The 14,066-nt window shown below is 62.7% G+C and overlaps 1 protein-coding gene and 1 long non-coding RNA gene across 5 annotated transcripts in view; one reads left to right on the plus strand and one right to left on the minus strand.

The window, feature by feature from the left end:
* The window catches only part of KNDC1 (kinase non-catalytic C-lobe domain containing 1), a 59,434-nt gene extending 49,700 nt beyond the window's left edge, over nucleotides 1-9,734 (minus strand). For 2 of the 4 annotated variants that reach the window (XM_037735340.1, XM_017519920.2), the window contains exons 1-3: nucleotides 9,550-9,722; nucleotides 1,114-1,312; nucleotides 478-536 (exon numbers count right to left, since the gene is read on the minus strand). In XM_037735340.1, the coding sequence (XP_037591268.1) occupies nucleotides 478-536; nucleotides 1,114-1,312; nucleotides 9,550-9,651 (360 nt within the window). In that variant the 5' untranslated portion in view covers nucleotides 9,652-9,722. Of the gene's footprint in view, nucleotides 1-477; nucleotides 537-1,113; nucleotides 1,313-9,549 lie in introns of all 4 variants that reach the window. The other 2 variants (XM_037735341.1, XM_037735342.1) reach the window with 1 other exon arrangement.
* LOC108297224 overlaps nucleotides 1-11,164 on the plus strand; it is a 19,043-nt gene extending 7,879 nt beyond the window's left edge. The window contains exon 3 of the long non-coding RNA XR_001822137.2: nucleotides 11,154-11,164. This is a non-coding gene — a long non-coding RNA (uncharacterized LOC108297224). The remainder of the gene's footprint in view (nucleotides 1-11,153) is intronic.
* The last annotated feature ends 2,902 nt before the right edge of the window (nucleotides 11,165-14,066 follow it).

The raw sequence follows: 14,066 nt of genomic DNA on the forward strand, positions 1-14,066 counted from the left end.
GGGGGGGATCGGGGGTGGCAGGGAATGATCCCAAGACTCCTTTTTCTTTGTTTTTGAGACAAGGTCCTGCTGTGTGGCAGGCTGGAGTGCAGTGGTGCAATCTTGGGTCGCTGCAGCTTCGACCTCTGGGGTTCAAGAGATTCTCCTGCCTCAGACTCCAGAGTAGCTGGGACCACCGGTGTGAGCCACTGCTTCCAGCAAATTTTTGTATTTTTAGTAGAGACAGGGTTTTGCCATGCTGACCAGGCTGGTCTCAAACTCCTGGGCTCAAGCAGTCTGCCCGCCTGGACCTCCCAGGGTGCTGGGATTACAGGAGTGAGCCACCACGCCCAGCCCCCAAACTCTTATTTCAAGGTCAAATTTTAAGGTCATGACACTAGGGCCGTGTGCCCAGCCAGAGGCCACTGCAGAGGTCGCCTGAAGGCAGGTGCGTTTCCGAGAAGGGGGGTGTGGCGCGTCACCCCCACCAGCACTTACCTCAAAGGTGTTTCCAGTGATGTCGAACTCCGGGGGGACAAAGGCACCCTCAGGGTCGTCTTGGGGAGGAGAGAGAGAGGCTTCTGGTCACACCTGAGAACTGAGCCCACCAGCCAGGAAGGGCCTGGAGGGGAGCGGCCCTAGGTCCCCTCCCCGCAGACCCGGCGTCCGCTGACGTTTTAGGCGGTGAGGAAGGGAAACCCGCTCCCTGGCGGTTATGGTGGGAAATGGGTTTCACTGCCGCTGTCCCGAGAAGGAAGCTGAAGACCTTCACCGGGGAAAGTCGGCTCCCAGGCAGGGGCCACGCAAGGGAGCCTGCTGGCCCACCCGAGGCAGGGGCCGGTGTCCACTCACAGTGGGGCCAGCAGACAGCCCAGCGGGGACAGAAGAGGCGCAGCCTGCTGTTAGGAGAAGGCTGAGGGGAGCGGTTGGGTCGGCCGAGCCCCCTCTGGCATCTGAGGGTGGGCGTGACAGCCCTGGCGCAGCAGGCACCCCCATGGGCCCCGGGGTACTCTCCAGCCTGAGTCTCTCCACAGGAAGCCCGGCCCGGACAGCTCCCAGTGTCCGCTCTGGCAGAGCCGGCGCTCACATGCACCCCGAAAGGCGCCTCCGCCCACAGCCCCGCCGCCTCCTCACCGCTGAGCTGCTCCATGAAGCACACGTTCCCGCTGGTGTTGAAGGCCAGGGTGTCCGGTGTGATGCACATGCTCTGGAAGATGGCGGCGTGCACCACGCTCTGCATGGCCAGGCTGCACTCCCGGCACACGGCCCAGGCCTCCTGCTCGCTGAGGCCGCGGTCCCGCAGGGAGAGGATGTCAGCCAGAGACACGTTCTCCTGCCAAGACAGGCCTGACCGTGAGCAGGGCAGGACCCCCAGCCGGCCCTGGCACCCCCACCAAGACGATGCCCTGAGAGAGGAACAGCTCGCAGTGGCGTTTCAGCACGTGGGTCAGGGAGAGGGCTTCAGGCCATGTCTCATTTTGTTTCAAGAGTCTTCCTGCTGTTCCCTGGCCATCAGAGACACAGAACATTTGGTGGCACATCAGCGAGCCTGGGCACGGGGCCTTCCTCCTGGAGGCTCGGCCGCAGCTGCAGGCCAGACCTGCTCCCTGGGCCACGCTGACCCCCACCCCCCGCAACAGGCTCACGGCTGAACTGGCCCATGGAGGCCACCAACAGATGAGTGACGTGACGGAGTCAACACTCCTAACCCTGCACTGGTGTGGGGCTAACGGGGTGCGATCCTGACACACTAAAGCAACATACAACCATAGGCACCTGCCCTGACATACTCACGCGACATGCAACCACATGCACCTGCCCCGACACACTCACGAGACATGCAACCACACACACCTGCCCCGACACATGAGACACACAACCACATACCTGCCCCAACACACTCACAACATGCAACTACACACACCTGTCCCGACACACGAGACATGCAACCATGCACACCTGCCCAACACACGCAACGCACAACCACATGCACCTGCCCCCGACACATGACGCAACCACACACACCTGCCCCGATACACTCATGTGACACACAACCACACACAACTGCCCCAACATACTCGAGACATGCACCACACGCACCTGCCTGACACACTCATGAGACACGCAACCACATGCACCTGCCTGTCACATGCAACACACAACCACACACACCTGCCCCGACACATGTGATACAATCACACACACCTGCCCCTGACACACACGACACGCAACCACACCCTCTGCTGACATTTGCTCCAGGTGTTTCACATGGAGGACAGTCATGGCAGTTCCCTTCACATGGCCTGGCCGCCCCCATGTGGGCTCACCTCCAAATGTGAGTGGGCTCCAGGATTGCGTGAGGGCTCAGCTGTGATCATGATGGCTGCCACCAACACCCAACCCTACGAACATGTGCACGCATACACACACTCACCTAGCACACATTGTGTGCTCACCCTCACACAGACACACACATCCCCATTTATGCATCCCACACAGACACGTGCCACACAGGCGCACTTATATATTAGCAGGCAGACGCTGGTACACAGGCATGCCACACACACAGTTCCACCCACTTCACAAGCACACACACACTCATGCAGTTAGAACAGACATCCTCATGCACATGCACATACCTCACACACACACATACTGTCACATACACGTTCACACTCATATACACACACTACATCCACACACATGCCTAACGCTGACCACACGCATGTACGCTCAGACACATATGCCCACACACTACATCAACCACACACACACCTAATGCTGACCACACGCACACATGCTCATGTACATACACACACACACACACACACACACACACATTCCCATACCTGGTACACACACCCTCACGGGAACACAGAAGGCTGAACAGCCACACTTGCATGAATGCCAGACATGGACTGAAGGCTCTCTTGGGGGTGCTGCTCCCTAGCTGACGGACTCGTGTGCAGGAGCGTCTGCTCCACCCCGTGGACAGGAGGGGGTGGCTGGGTGCTGCACCATGGGTGGAGGTCAGGACACGGGCCTCAGAGGACCAGGCAGGTGAGGAAGAGGCAGAGGCGCCTTCTCCCCCAGCCCTGGCTCCCCCTACACAGGGCAGCTCTGGCCCTACAGGTGCCACGGGGCTGATGTCCTGAGAAGCACCTCCCACCTCCAGTCCCCTCACCCTGCCCCAGTGGCTGGCACTGCAGGAGGCTCCCAGGCACAGGAGAGGAATGAGGGATTCCAGCCAAAGCAGGAGGCCAACAAGAAACAGAATCAGGGCACAGGTGCCCGGTGGGGCCTGGCCATGGGGCAGGTCTGCCTCTGTCCCTGGGGTCCTGGCACATCCCCCATCTGTCTCTCCTTGGGGGGTCCATGGAGGGGCTTGATGACTTCATTTTCCAGGCCCTTCCAGCTCCTTCCATGGCGGGAATCTCCCTGCCCTCTTCCTGGGTTCCCTGACTGATCAAAGGTGTTTCTGATTTGGGCTCAAGACTGCCGTCCTCTCTGCACCACGAAGGACTCCTCAGGACTCGAGAGAGCCCAAAACTCCCAGCAATTCCTGTGAGGCTGGCTAAAGAGGCGCCTGGACACTGTGTACACAGAAACACACGGACACAAGTGCACCCACACACGTGCACATACCCGTGCACCCGTACACACAGGGACACACTGCAATACATGCACGCACTGCAACACACGAATGCACACGTGTACCTGCACACACACCCACGCACCCGTGCACCCACACACAGGCACACACTGCAACACATGCATGCACTGCACGCATACAGGCACACCCGTGCACCCAGACAGGCATGCACTGCACACATACACGCACACCCATGCACCTAGACAGGCACACACTGCACACATACATGCGCACCCGTGCACACACAGGCACACACTGCACACATACATGCACACCCGTGCACCCACACACAGGCACACACTGCAACACATGCACGCACTGCACGCATACACGCACACCCGTGCACCCAGACAGGCACGCACTGCACACATACACGCACACCCACGCACCTAGACAGGCACACACTGCACACATACATGCGCACCCATGCACACACAGGCACACACTGCACACATACATGCACACCCGTGCACCCACACAGGCACACACTGCACATACACGCACACCCGTGCACCCAGGTAGGCAGTGCACACATACACGCATACCCGTGCACACACAGGCACACACTGCACATACACGCACACCCGTGCACACACAGGCACACACTGCATGCATACACGCACACCCATGCACCCACACAGGCACACACTGCACATACACGCACACCAGTGCACACACAGGCACACACTGCACGCATACACGCACACCCGTGCACCCACACAGGCACACACTGCACATACACGCACACCCGTGCACCCAGGTACGCAGTGCACACATGCACACCTGTGCACACACAGGCACGCACTGCACATACACGCACACCCGTGCACACACAGGCACACACTGCACGCATACACGCACACCTGTGCACACACAGGCACACACTGCACACATACACGCACACCTGTGCACACATAGCACACACTGCACGCATACACGCACACCCGTGCATACATACAGGCACACACTGCACATACATGCACACCCACGCACACACAGGCACACACTGCAGATACATGCACACCTGTGCACACACAGGCAGGCATTGCACACACACACGCACATGTGCACCCACACAGGCACATATGTATGTACACACTCCTGTACACTGCCACATATATGCACACAGCACAACGCTCGTGCACACACGTGCTTGCAAACGGGCACAGTCGTGCACTGAGTGGTGAATACATCTGAGGACCCCACAGAGTGTGCTGCTTAGAGGAAGGGCACCAGTGTGATGCACGTCTGAGCTGGTCCCTGCCCCGCTGTGGGGCCTGGCCGTTGCCCACAGGTCTGGGGCATGCCGGCTCACACGGTGGTGTCCAGACATGCGGACTGGGGAAGAGAGCCCAGGTCGGCTGTGCCTGTAGGGCCACCCCTCGCAGACAGCAGGGCCTCCTGCTCAGGCTCGGAGGGGAGACACCTGGCGATGAGGAGCCCCTCCCCCCTCAGGGAAGCCAGACACTGGGATCCTCAGCATCATGCAAGCTGGGCGTGTCTAAATGCCATCGGAGATTCTCTGGGTGGCTTTAGGAGCAAACGCCATGGGGCCTGTGGCTGAGGCCTCCCCTCAGGGACAGGGCCGTTTCAGCCCTTCTGGAGCCGGCTGTCCAGAGCATGGGCTTCCGCTCACACAGGGTCCTGAGCCAGCGGGCTCCTCCGGCCACCCAGGGGTCTCATCATGTGCTGAGGGCTCCCAGGCCTGAACTCTGGACCCTGTAGCCTCCACCCTGCTCTGACACAGGTGAGAGGAATGACCCCCCAGCCGCGTGCCCAAATCCACAGTGGTTGGACAAGTGAGGGGCAGGGGTCGGACGGGTCCAAGAGGCCAGGGCGAGAGACGGAGAGGCTCAGGTGGCACTCACCAGCCGAGGGACCCCAGGTCTGTGGGCACCCTACCCGCACTGCAGCAGACACCCCCACGTCACCCCCAAGGTTGGGAGCCATCTGGGCATCCTGTCGTCGCCTCCAGAGGGGGCCTCGGAGACCCTGGGGCTCTCAGCCTCGCTGCCAGTGGGCCAGGAGGCTTCATGCTCAAGTGGAATAAGCCCAGCTGGGCTGCAGGGCTGCGGAGTGGCCCTGGCAGGAGTTTAATGGGCTGTGGCAGACACCGGGGAAGGAGGTGATGTGCTGTGAATAGCAACTCGGCCTCGGCGGGCAGACGCCTATCCGTCTGCCCAGTGCCCCCTCCCGCCGACACCCCAGCAGACACCTGCCCAGCACCCATGAGCGCCCCACGGCAGAACGGAGCCTTGTGACTTCCCACACATCAGCCTCTCCTGCAATACAGTCTGACCTTGTGGCTGACCAGCCTTCAGTGACACGTTTGCTGGCACAGATCCAGCTTCTTGGGCAGGTCCAGAGGGGTCTTCATGGCCCGGCCCAGCCCACCGGCCTCCCAACCTGCCCCTCACCATCCCCGGCAACACGTGCCTGGGTGGGCCGTGGGGTAGGTCTGAGAGCAGGGACCCCCTAAGATCTGTTTCTTGCAGGGCAGGAGTGGTCCCCACTTTGCAATTGTGCAGCCACAGACTCCACCTTATCCCAGGTGGGAGGAGGGGTTTGGGGAGGCAGGTGTACGTGAACCCCCAGGTCTGGGTAGCTCTCCAGGGCAGCAGAACATCAGCCAGTCCCTGCACCTCAGAGGGGAAGGCATACTTCCCACCGAGGACCCCTATCTCCCGGCATGTCCCCATGTGGGGCTTCTGTGCATTCAGAAAGCCCCCCACCCCCACCCTGCTCAGGTAGACTTTGAGCCAGGGTTACACAGGGACGTCTGGGTCACTGGGCACATTTCAAATACATTGTCTGGTGACCAATTGATTTTTTTTGGCCCTGGGATTCTAACAGGACCAATATGAAACTCCATTCCCTGCTGGGAGGGCTGGCTGCCAATTCCCAGGCCTGCTGACAGCTCTCTGCACACTGCCAGGCCCTCACCACAAACCCACCTTGGCCCCCGAGGTGCCTTGTGCTCTGAGCTCGTCCTGGCCCAGATGTCACACGGACCCTGCAGTGGGACTGTCCTCTCCCCTGCAGAGGACCCCCAGCCTTGTGCTCCCCCAGGTAGCCTCTGCGTCCAGTCCAGCCTCAGCTTCGGAGCCCAGCCTGACATCGGCACACAGGAGGTTCTGGAGGCACTTCCCGGACTCTGGGAGGGGTGACAGTGCTGCCTGCCCCTCAGGGACCTGGGACCTGTCCTGTTCTGGCACCCAAACCGGTGCACCCTCTTTGTCTCGTCTGAATTCCCAGGGGGCGGCCAGCAGCGCCCATCCCTCAAGCCTGGCTGCCTGACCTGTGTGTCTCTTCTGCAGCCGCTATTCTGCTGGATTGCGGTGTTTTGCCTCAGATCGCACACCCCTGTCCACAGTGGCTGAAATCCCATGGGAATCTGGGCAGGACACCTCCTCCAGGAAGCCCTCCTTGCATTACTCCCACAAACATCTTTCCATCTATTGTGTGCTGTACTGACCCAATGGTGCTGCCCGCAGGTGGCCACAGCCTCCAGGACCTGCCAGCCCACTTGCTGATGGTCTGGCGGGTTCCGGCTGAGAGAGCGCTCACACATGCACGTCCACGTGTCTCAGGCCCACACCACAGTGAAGCTGCTGGGACACAGGGCACTGGTGCCTTCCACTTCACCAGCGAGTGCCGGGCTGTTTTCCAAAGATGCCGCTCCGTTTGTCCTCCCACCAGCGCGAGGGAGAGCTGCTGTGATGTCCCTGCCAAACACACGCCGCTGCCCGCTCTTCAGTTCTCGCCAGCCTGGCAGTCTTGGGAAGGCATTCGCGGGGGGTGTACTTTGCATCTCCCTGACTGCAATAAGCAAATATCTTTCCCACGTTCAGCAGCTGTGTGGATTTTCTCTGGGGCCATGTCAAAGGAGGGACACTCCAGGGGCTCCGGTAGGTGTCCACTGGGGTCTCTTTCTTGACCCCACTGTGGAGCCAGCCGTTATAATTAGCTGTAGAATAAGTGAGTTCCCACATCTTATGCAGCCTCTGTGTGTCCTGGGCCTGGCGCCACCACGCTTTCCCTGCAGCTGCCCCATGCCCTTGGCACTCTCGGGGGCTCCTGCTGCTGCCCCTGGGGTGTGATGCAGCCTTGCGGCCCCCTCCCCTCACCCAGCACCACTTTCTGGTGCAAGTCAGGCGCAGGCACGTGCCCCGATGGAGATTTCAGAAACTTCCAAGCCACACATGCACAGAAAGCAGAGTCCGAACGCGGGGAGGTTCTCAACGTGGCGGGCTCAGTGCTGGGCACGGGGTCGGGCCTGGACCCTGCCGAGTTACAGGAGTGTCGTGGAGGGCCCGCGAGAACGTTCCCATGCACGCTGCTAACTTGGTGGCGTCGCAGTTCACCTGGAGGCCTCGGTGGCCGACACGTGATGGAGTCCCGCAGCCCAGCTCTGCGCAGTGTGGGAGCTATCGGCCAGCCAGACGATGCTGCTGTCGGGGGCGGGGGAGGGTGTGCGGCGTGAGCACAAAGACGGCGTGTGGCTCCGAGTCAGGACCTGGGCTCACGGCTGGTGCTGCGTGTTCTGTGTACCTGTGTATGTGGCACCGGCTGCTGCCTCCGTGTGTGGCGCGGGGTGGCCCTCAAGGCTCAGACCCCTGGTGCGTGAAGGAGCTGTGGGAAGAGCCGCATCCTCGGGGCAGCCTCCCAGAGTGATGGGGAGGCGGCTTCCTGACAGATGCTCTGGGATGTGTCCTGGAGGGTTCTGAAGGCTGTAGGCAGAGCATGCCCTTCCTGCTCAGTCGGAGCTGCGGTGATCTCTGAAGCTTCACTGACTCCCCGGCTGCTCCTCTCTACAGCCTTCAAAGGCACCAAATCCAGGCCACAGTGGGGGCGGGGGCAGTGCCAACCCCCGCATAGCCTCAGTGGTTTCTAGGTGGCCAGGCAGCGGGCCTCCTGGGGCCAATGCTGAACCTTCCCAGAGGACGGTGCCTCTGCAGCAGAAACTCCCGGTCCCTTCAGAGCCTGCTATCCAGGCAGTGGTGGGGGCTGCAAGGGCGTCAGGCCTGGGACTCTGCTGCCCACATGCCCTGCTCCAGCCCTGCCTGGCCAGCTGTTTAAAGAGAGCGCCGCAGCATTCCACCAAAGGCTGCAGGTGACGATGCCGTCACCAGAGACACACACAGATGCCCAGCGTCTGGCTCTTGCCTGTTGGAGGCCTGGCAGATCTTGGACCCCGGAAAGGATGAGGGTCCCTCCGGGAGCGGCTGCATCTCCCAGGGGCCACCTGCCATGCCGCCGCCGGGCCTGGCTTGTCCACTCCACCCAGCCAAGCCAGAGCTGAGCTACAGGGTCAGACCCAGCCCAGGAGGGGTCTGGCCTCAGGCCAGTCAGGGCAGTGGGTGCTGCGGGGTGGGTCGTCCCTGAGCAGAAGAAGTGCCAGGGTATGCAGATGGCAGCCAGAGCCCCTCTGTGCCCTGGAGAGTAGCGGGGTCCTGGGCGAAGGCCCGCGGAGCCAGAGAGCAGGAAGCAGCTCAGTCTCGCGGTTGCGGGGGAGGGCGGTCATCCTGAACCTCAGCTCCGGGGCCTCCTCCCGCAACTCCTGAGCGGCGCCTGATTGGGCTCCGCTGCACTGAGCCCCGCCGGCCTCCTGGGCCCGGCAGGGAGGTAAGGAGACCCCCCACCGCCCCCTGGCTTCCTCCACACGGTCCCGCCAGGGTTCCCATCAGGAGCCGCCGAGCGCGAACTTCCTCAGGGGTACCCACCCGCCGCCGTCCCGCGCGCACTCGGGGTTCTGTTCCCTCCCGGAGGAAATCGAGGATGGCGGTGGGACCCCCTCGGCCAAGACCCAAAGGAGGGCCTGGGGCGGCTGGAGCCGCGGCCCCTCCCGGGTCCATCCTCCGGGCTCTCCGCGGACCCCCCGGCGGCAGAAGGTCCCCCAGCCCGGGTCCGGGGCTCACCTCGTCCTCGGGGAGGGTGGGCAGCGGCTCGAAGTCGTAGAAGTCCAGGTCTTTGCCGTCCTCCTCGTAGAGATCCGCCGCGGCCGTGTCCATGGCCTGCATCCTGCGGCCGCGCCGCGCACCCGCCCCCGTGCCAGCGAGCAGCCTCCTCCGCGCCCCGCGGCCCGGCTGGGCTGGGCTCGGCTACGCGCGCCCGGGCTCCATGGCGACGCGCCCGGCCCTTGCCCGCCCCCGCCCGCCCGCCGCTGCCGCAGTGTCGCCGGGGGACGGGCAGGAACTCGGGGTCGCGGGGGGGACACGGGGGGCGCGGGGGACGCGGGAGACACGGGGGGCGCGGGGGTCACGGGGACTGCGCGGCGAATCCGGACCCTGCGCCTCGGGCACGTCGCCCCTTCCCGGGGGAGACACCGGGGGCGGAGCCGGCGTGTGGCCGCCGCGGGGAGCCCCGGGGTCTGCGCCCACCCTGGGCTCGGAGGGTCGATGGGCGAGCCGGCGCCCCGAGAGCACTGGCGGCCCGACCCCCTCGCCGGCTCCCACCGCCCCCGTCCCGCCCCCGAGGCCGCCGGGCGGGGCTGCCGCAGTCCAGGGGTGGCCTCTGCAGAGGCGTCCGGGCAGGGCGGGGCGGGGCGCGGGGGCGGGGCCGCGGCAGGGGGCGGGGCGGGCAGCGGGGGCGGGGCCGCGGCAGGGGGCGGGGCCGCGGCAGGGGGCGGGGCCGCGGCAGGGGGCGGGGCGGGCAGCGGGGGCGGGGCCGCGGCAGGGGGCGGGGCCGCGGCAGGGGGCGGGGGCGCGGCAGGGGGCGGGGGCGCGCGGGGCGGGGCCGCGGCAGGGGGCGGCGCCGACGGGGGGTGCCCTCCACCGAGCGAGGGTTTTTCGGAATCGCGGGGGGCGTAGAGGGCGGGAAGCGGGCAGCGACTGTGCCTCATCCCCACCTGGAGGCGTCAGAGACCCACAGGGCCCCGCCCTCCCGCGGTCCAGCGGGGTCCTGGGGGTCCTGGGGCTCTTGGGCGACTTCTTCCTGCCTCACAGGCTCCACCGGGGCTTTCTTCAGCGCCAGGGTGAGCCCTGGACCCCCAGTGGAGCCGCGATCCGGAGAAGAGCCAGGACAGCCCCGAGCTCGGCAAAGGGGCAGGGGGGTGGAGGCGAATCTCACCTTCCCTGGCCGCCCCAGCCCTCCCACAGGAGAGGGGAGGTTTCAGGGCCGTGTGGCCGGCCGGGTACACAGTAGGCGCTTAATAAATGCTCCTGGCTTGAAGGAGGCTTTTGACTGCAGACTCGCAGGGGGCAGTGTGCCCAGGGAGCTGAATTCCCAGCACTCAGTTCCCGGATGAAGTCACCTGGACCCTCACTCTGGCCTGGCAGGAGGTGCGGGGGTTCAGCTCCCTGGGTGCCAGGTGAGCACTGAAGCCTGAGGCTGGGAGTGGGGCAGGTGCTGGGCAGACCCCCTGCGTCCAGCCAGGCAGCCCAACCTTGTTCACAATGCCCACTCTAGGGCCCACTCTGGTACACCAAGTCAGTAGTTGGGTGCAGCCTCCCCCATCCTTGAGTGTTTGGAAGCTCAAGGTGGGCTGGAGGCCCCGGAGCTGGAGAGGAGGAGTCTCACAGAGTGTGGACTCAGCCAGCTGTCCCTGAGTTCTCTCTGTGGGCCCCACAGGGCCTGCAGCACCCTGTCCCCACCTCTGAAGGAGGCTGGTGTGGCAGGCAGCCTCTTCTCCGGGAGCCCCATCCCACTGCACCCTGGTGCTCAGACCTGGACGTTGGAGCTGGGCCCCTGGGCTCCTTGGCCCTCGGCTGCAGACTGGGGCTGCCGCCTCCTCTGCCAGGCCTGGATATGGTCCTGACGCCTCACCCCTGCTGCCTGGCCTGTGCCTCTGGGGGAACACCGGGCTGATGTGACCCCAACGGGAAGGCACTGAGGACCCCACAAGTGAAGGACTTTGTCACTGAGTGGCCAGGTCACCCGGTGGGCGTGGGAGTGAGAACACAGACACTCAGCAGGAGGCGAAGATAACCCCCTAACTGGAGGGCAGCCAGGCTGCAGCGCTCCTGGAAAGAAGCCATTGGATTTAGTGAAACGCAGAACGCACAGGCTCCTGGAGTGGCCGTGTTAGCTCTGGCTGTTGGATCCCAGAACCCTCAGCAGGCATTTCCCATGTCCAGGTCACTCAGAGCTGCTCCTCCTGCCCAGGCCAGGGCACATGGGTGCATGGGGAGGGCCTGGGCAGGGGCCGCAGGTTCTTTCTTTTACCCACCTACTGCTTTGCTTTAAAGGTCTGTGGGCTTTGGTCTTTGTTGGAGACTGGCAGGAACTTCTGGATGTGGGAGTCATCCCGGCGCCTGCATGCTCACCTGCAGTGATGAGCTTTGCCCCAAGTGGAGGGCGCGATGTCAGCCCTGTGTCCTGGTGCCTTGGTTATGTTGGATGAGGGTGCAGTTCTGGAGATCACGCCCTGCATCTTCCAGAGCTGGTGAGCAGTTTGAGTGCCACGTGGAAATGGCTCCAGAGCCCTCCATGAGCCACAAGGAACGACCTCCTCATTGAGCCCTCTGCCTCTCTGTGCCAGCCCCGTGTGCCCAGCACATGCTGGCACAGCTTCCTCCCAAGGACCTTGCAGTGATGTCGGAAGTCGGAGGGGGTTCCGGGCTGCATGATCAGGTCCATGGTCCAGGCCATGACTTGGTGGCATGATCGGGTCTGTGGTCCAGGCCATGGCTTGGTGGCAGGATCGGGTCTGTGGTCCAGGCCATGGCTTGGTGGCAGGATTGGCTCCGTGATCCAGGCCATGGCTTGGTGGTCCAGGACCGTGGTCCAGGCCGTGGCTTGGTGGTCCAGGACCGTGGTCCAGGCCGTGGCTTGGTGGTCCAGGACCGTGGTCCAGGCCGTGGCTTGGTGGTCCAGGACCGTGGTCCAGGCCGTGACGGGGGCACTCTCGTCCTCTTACTTCCAACTCCTCCCTGGCTGTCTACCCACTCTCTGCCCCCCTCACCCCCCACCGGCCTTTCCTACCAGACATTTCCTTCAGCCGGAAATGTCTGCCTCACAGCAGCTGCCTCAACTGTGGCTCCCGGCTGGAGCGAGGGACCTGGTTCCCCCTCCCTGCCCAGGCCGGACCTACCCCTGACGCTGTCAGGACCCGCCTTGCTCTGGTGCCGTCTCCTGTCAGGGCTGTGTGCAGGGGCGGCTGGAGCAGGGTCTTCAGGGCCTTGGCTCTCGTTTTCCCTAAAACAATTTTGAAAAGCTGCCAAACCACTCCCATGTTGAAGTCAACATCAACATTTCTTTAAAAATCCGAAAATGTAAATAATTGCAAATAATGTCATTTCTGGTATAACGTAAATACTCACATGTTGAAATAAAACTGTTAGTCACGCTTGTAAATGTATCCAGGAAGCTGAATGCCAACATGGTCTGATGCCCGCTGTCAGTCATGTGAAGAAGATGCAAACACGTTCTTCTCTAGCGGGCCGAGATCTTCGGGCTGACGCTTTTCCTTCGGCGCATCATGGCCATCTGGTTGCTGCCCAGATTGTATCTGATTATGAACTATTTTTGTGCCTGAATTTCTGTTGACTCCTCATCACACTTTGCAACAAATACACATGTAAATTTTAATAAATCAGGTATTTAATAAAGAAAAAATGTTTTAGCTTTTTTTGCTTCGACTATAGGCTCATTTTATTAAAGTCAGGGTTGACATAAGTGGCGGTGCTTATGTTAGAGACAGGAGCCGGCCGGCAGGACCTGTGCACCACATGGACCACGTGGACCACGACCAGCTTTGTGGGAGTTGCCCTGTGGCTCCGGTGGCAACACTGCCTCCTCACTCCGTCTCTGCACCGCTGGCCCTGTCCTGCCACGCTCACCTCTCAGGGGAGCCAGTGCCTCTGGGAGCAGACGGACCCACTGCCACCCCTGGGAGCCTCTGGGTGCTGCTCCCTGCGCCTTCAGCTCCCAGCACCGTCTCTCCGTCGAGGTGGCAGGTTTGGCATCTGCTTTCTGGCAGAATCCAGGCGGCTGGGGTTCCCTCTGCACAGGAAGGCCTTGTTGACCTGCTGGAGGCTAGCAGGCCACGTGCCACCCATGCCCAGTCACCATCACACAATCACGCCTCTGCGTCGCAGACCTCCACCTGAGTGTGAGCAAACCGGGGTGAGCTCAGTTGTCGGTGAGGGGGGGGCCGGGAAGCTGCCATCCCAGAACACACCATGCCTCAAGGGACTGGCCGGGCAGTGACGCTTCTCTGCAGTGCTTGAAGGGTGGCTGGGTGAAGTCACATAGGACATGTCCAGCGCAGCCGCTCTCGGCTGACCTGGGGCCCTCCGAAGAGCCCAAACTTGACTTCTCACACTGGGGGAGCTTGAGAAAGACTGGCCAGCAATGGGGCGCCTCTGTGGGAAACTGCTCAGGGAAGCCTGGGCCTAGCCCTGGGTCCTGAAGAGTGGAGGGAGGAAGGGGACTCACCACTGCGGGGGCCCAGCCAGGGAGCCGCACTTCGCACCTGCCCCCCCACCTCTCACCC

This window comes from Cebus imitator, unplaced genomic scaffold (assembly GCF_001604975.1).
Source record: "Cebus imitator isolate Cc_AM_T3 unplaced genomic scaffold, Cebus_imitator-1.0 Scaffold780, whole genome shotgun sequence".
In the NCBI taxonomy this organism is placed as follows: Eukaryota; Metazoa; Chordata; class Mammalia; order Primates; family Cebidae; genus Cebus; species Cebus imitator.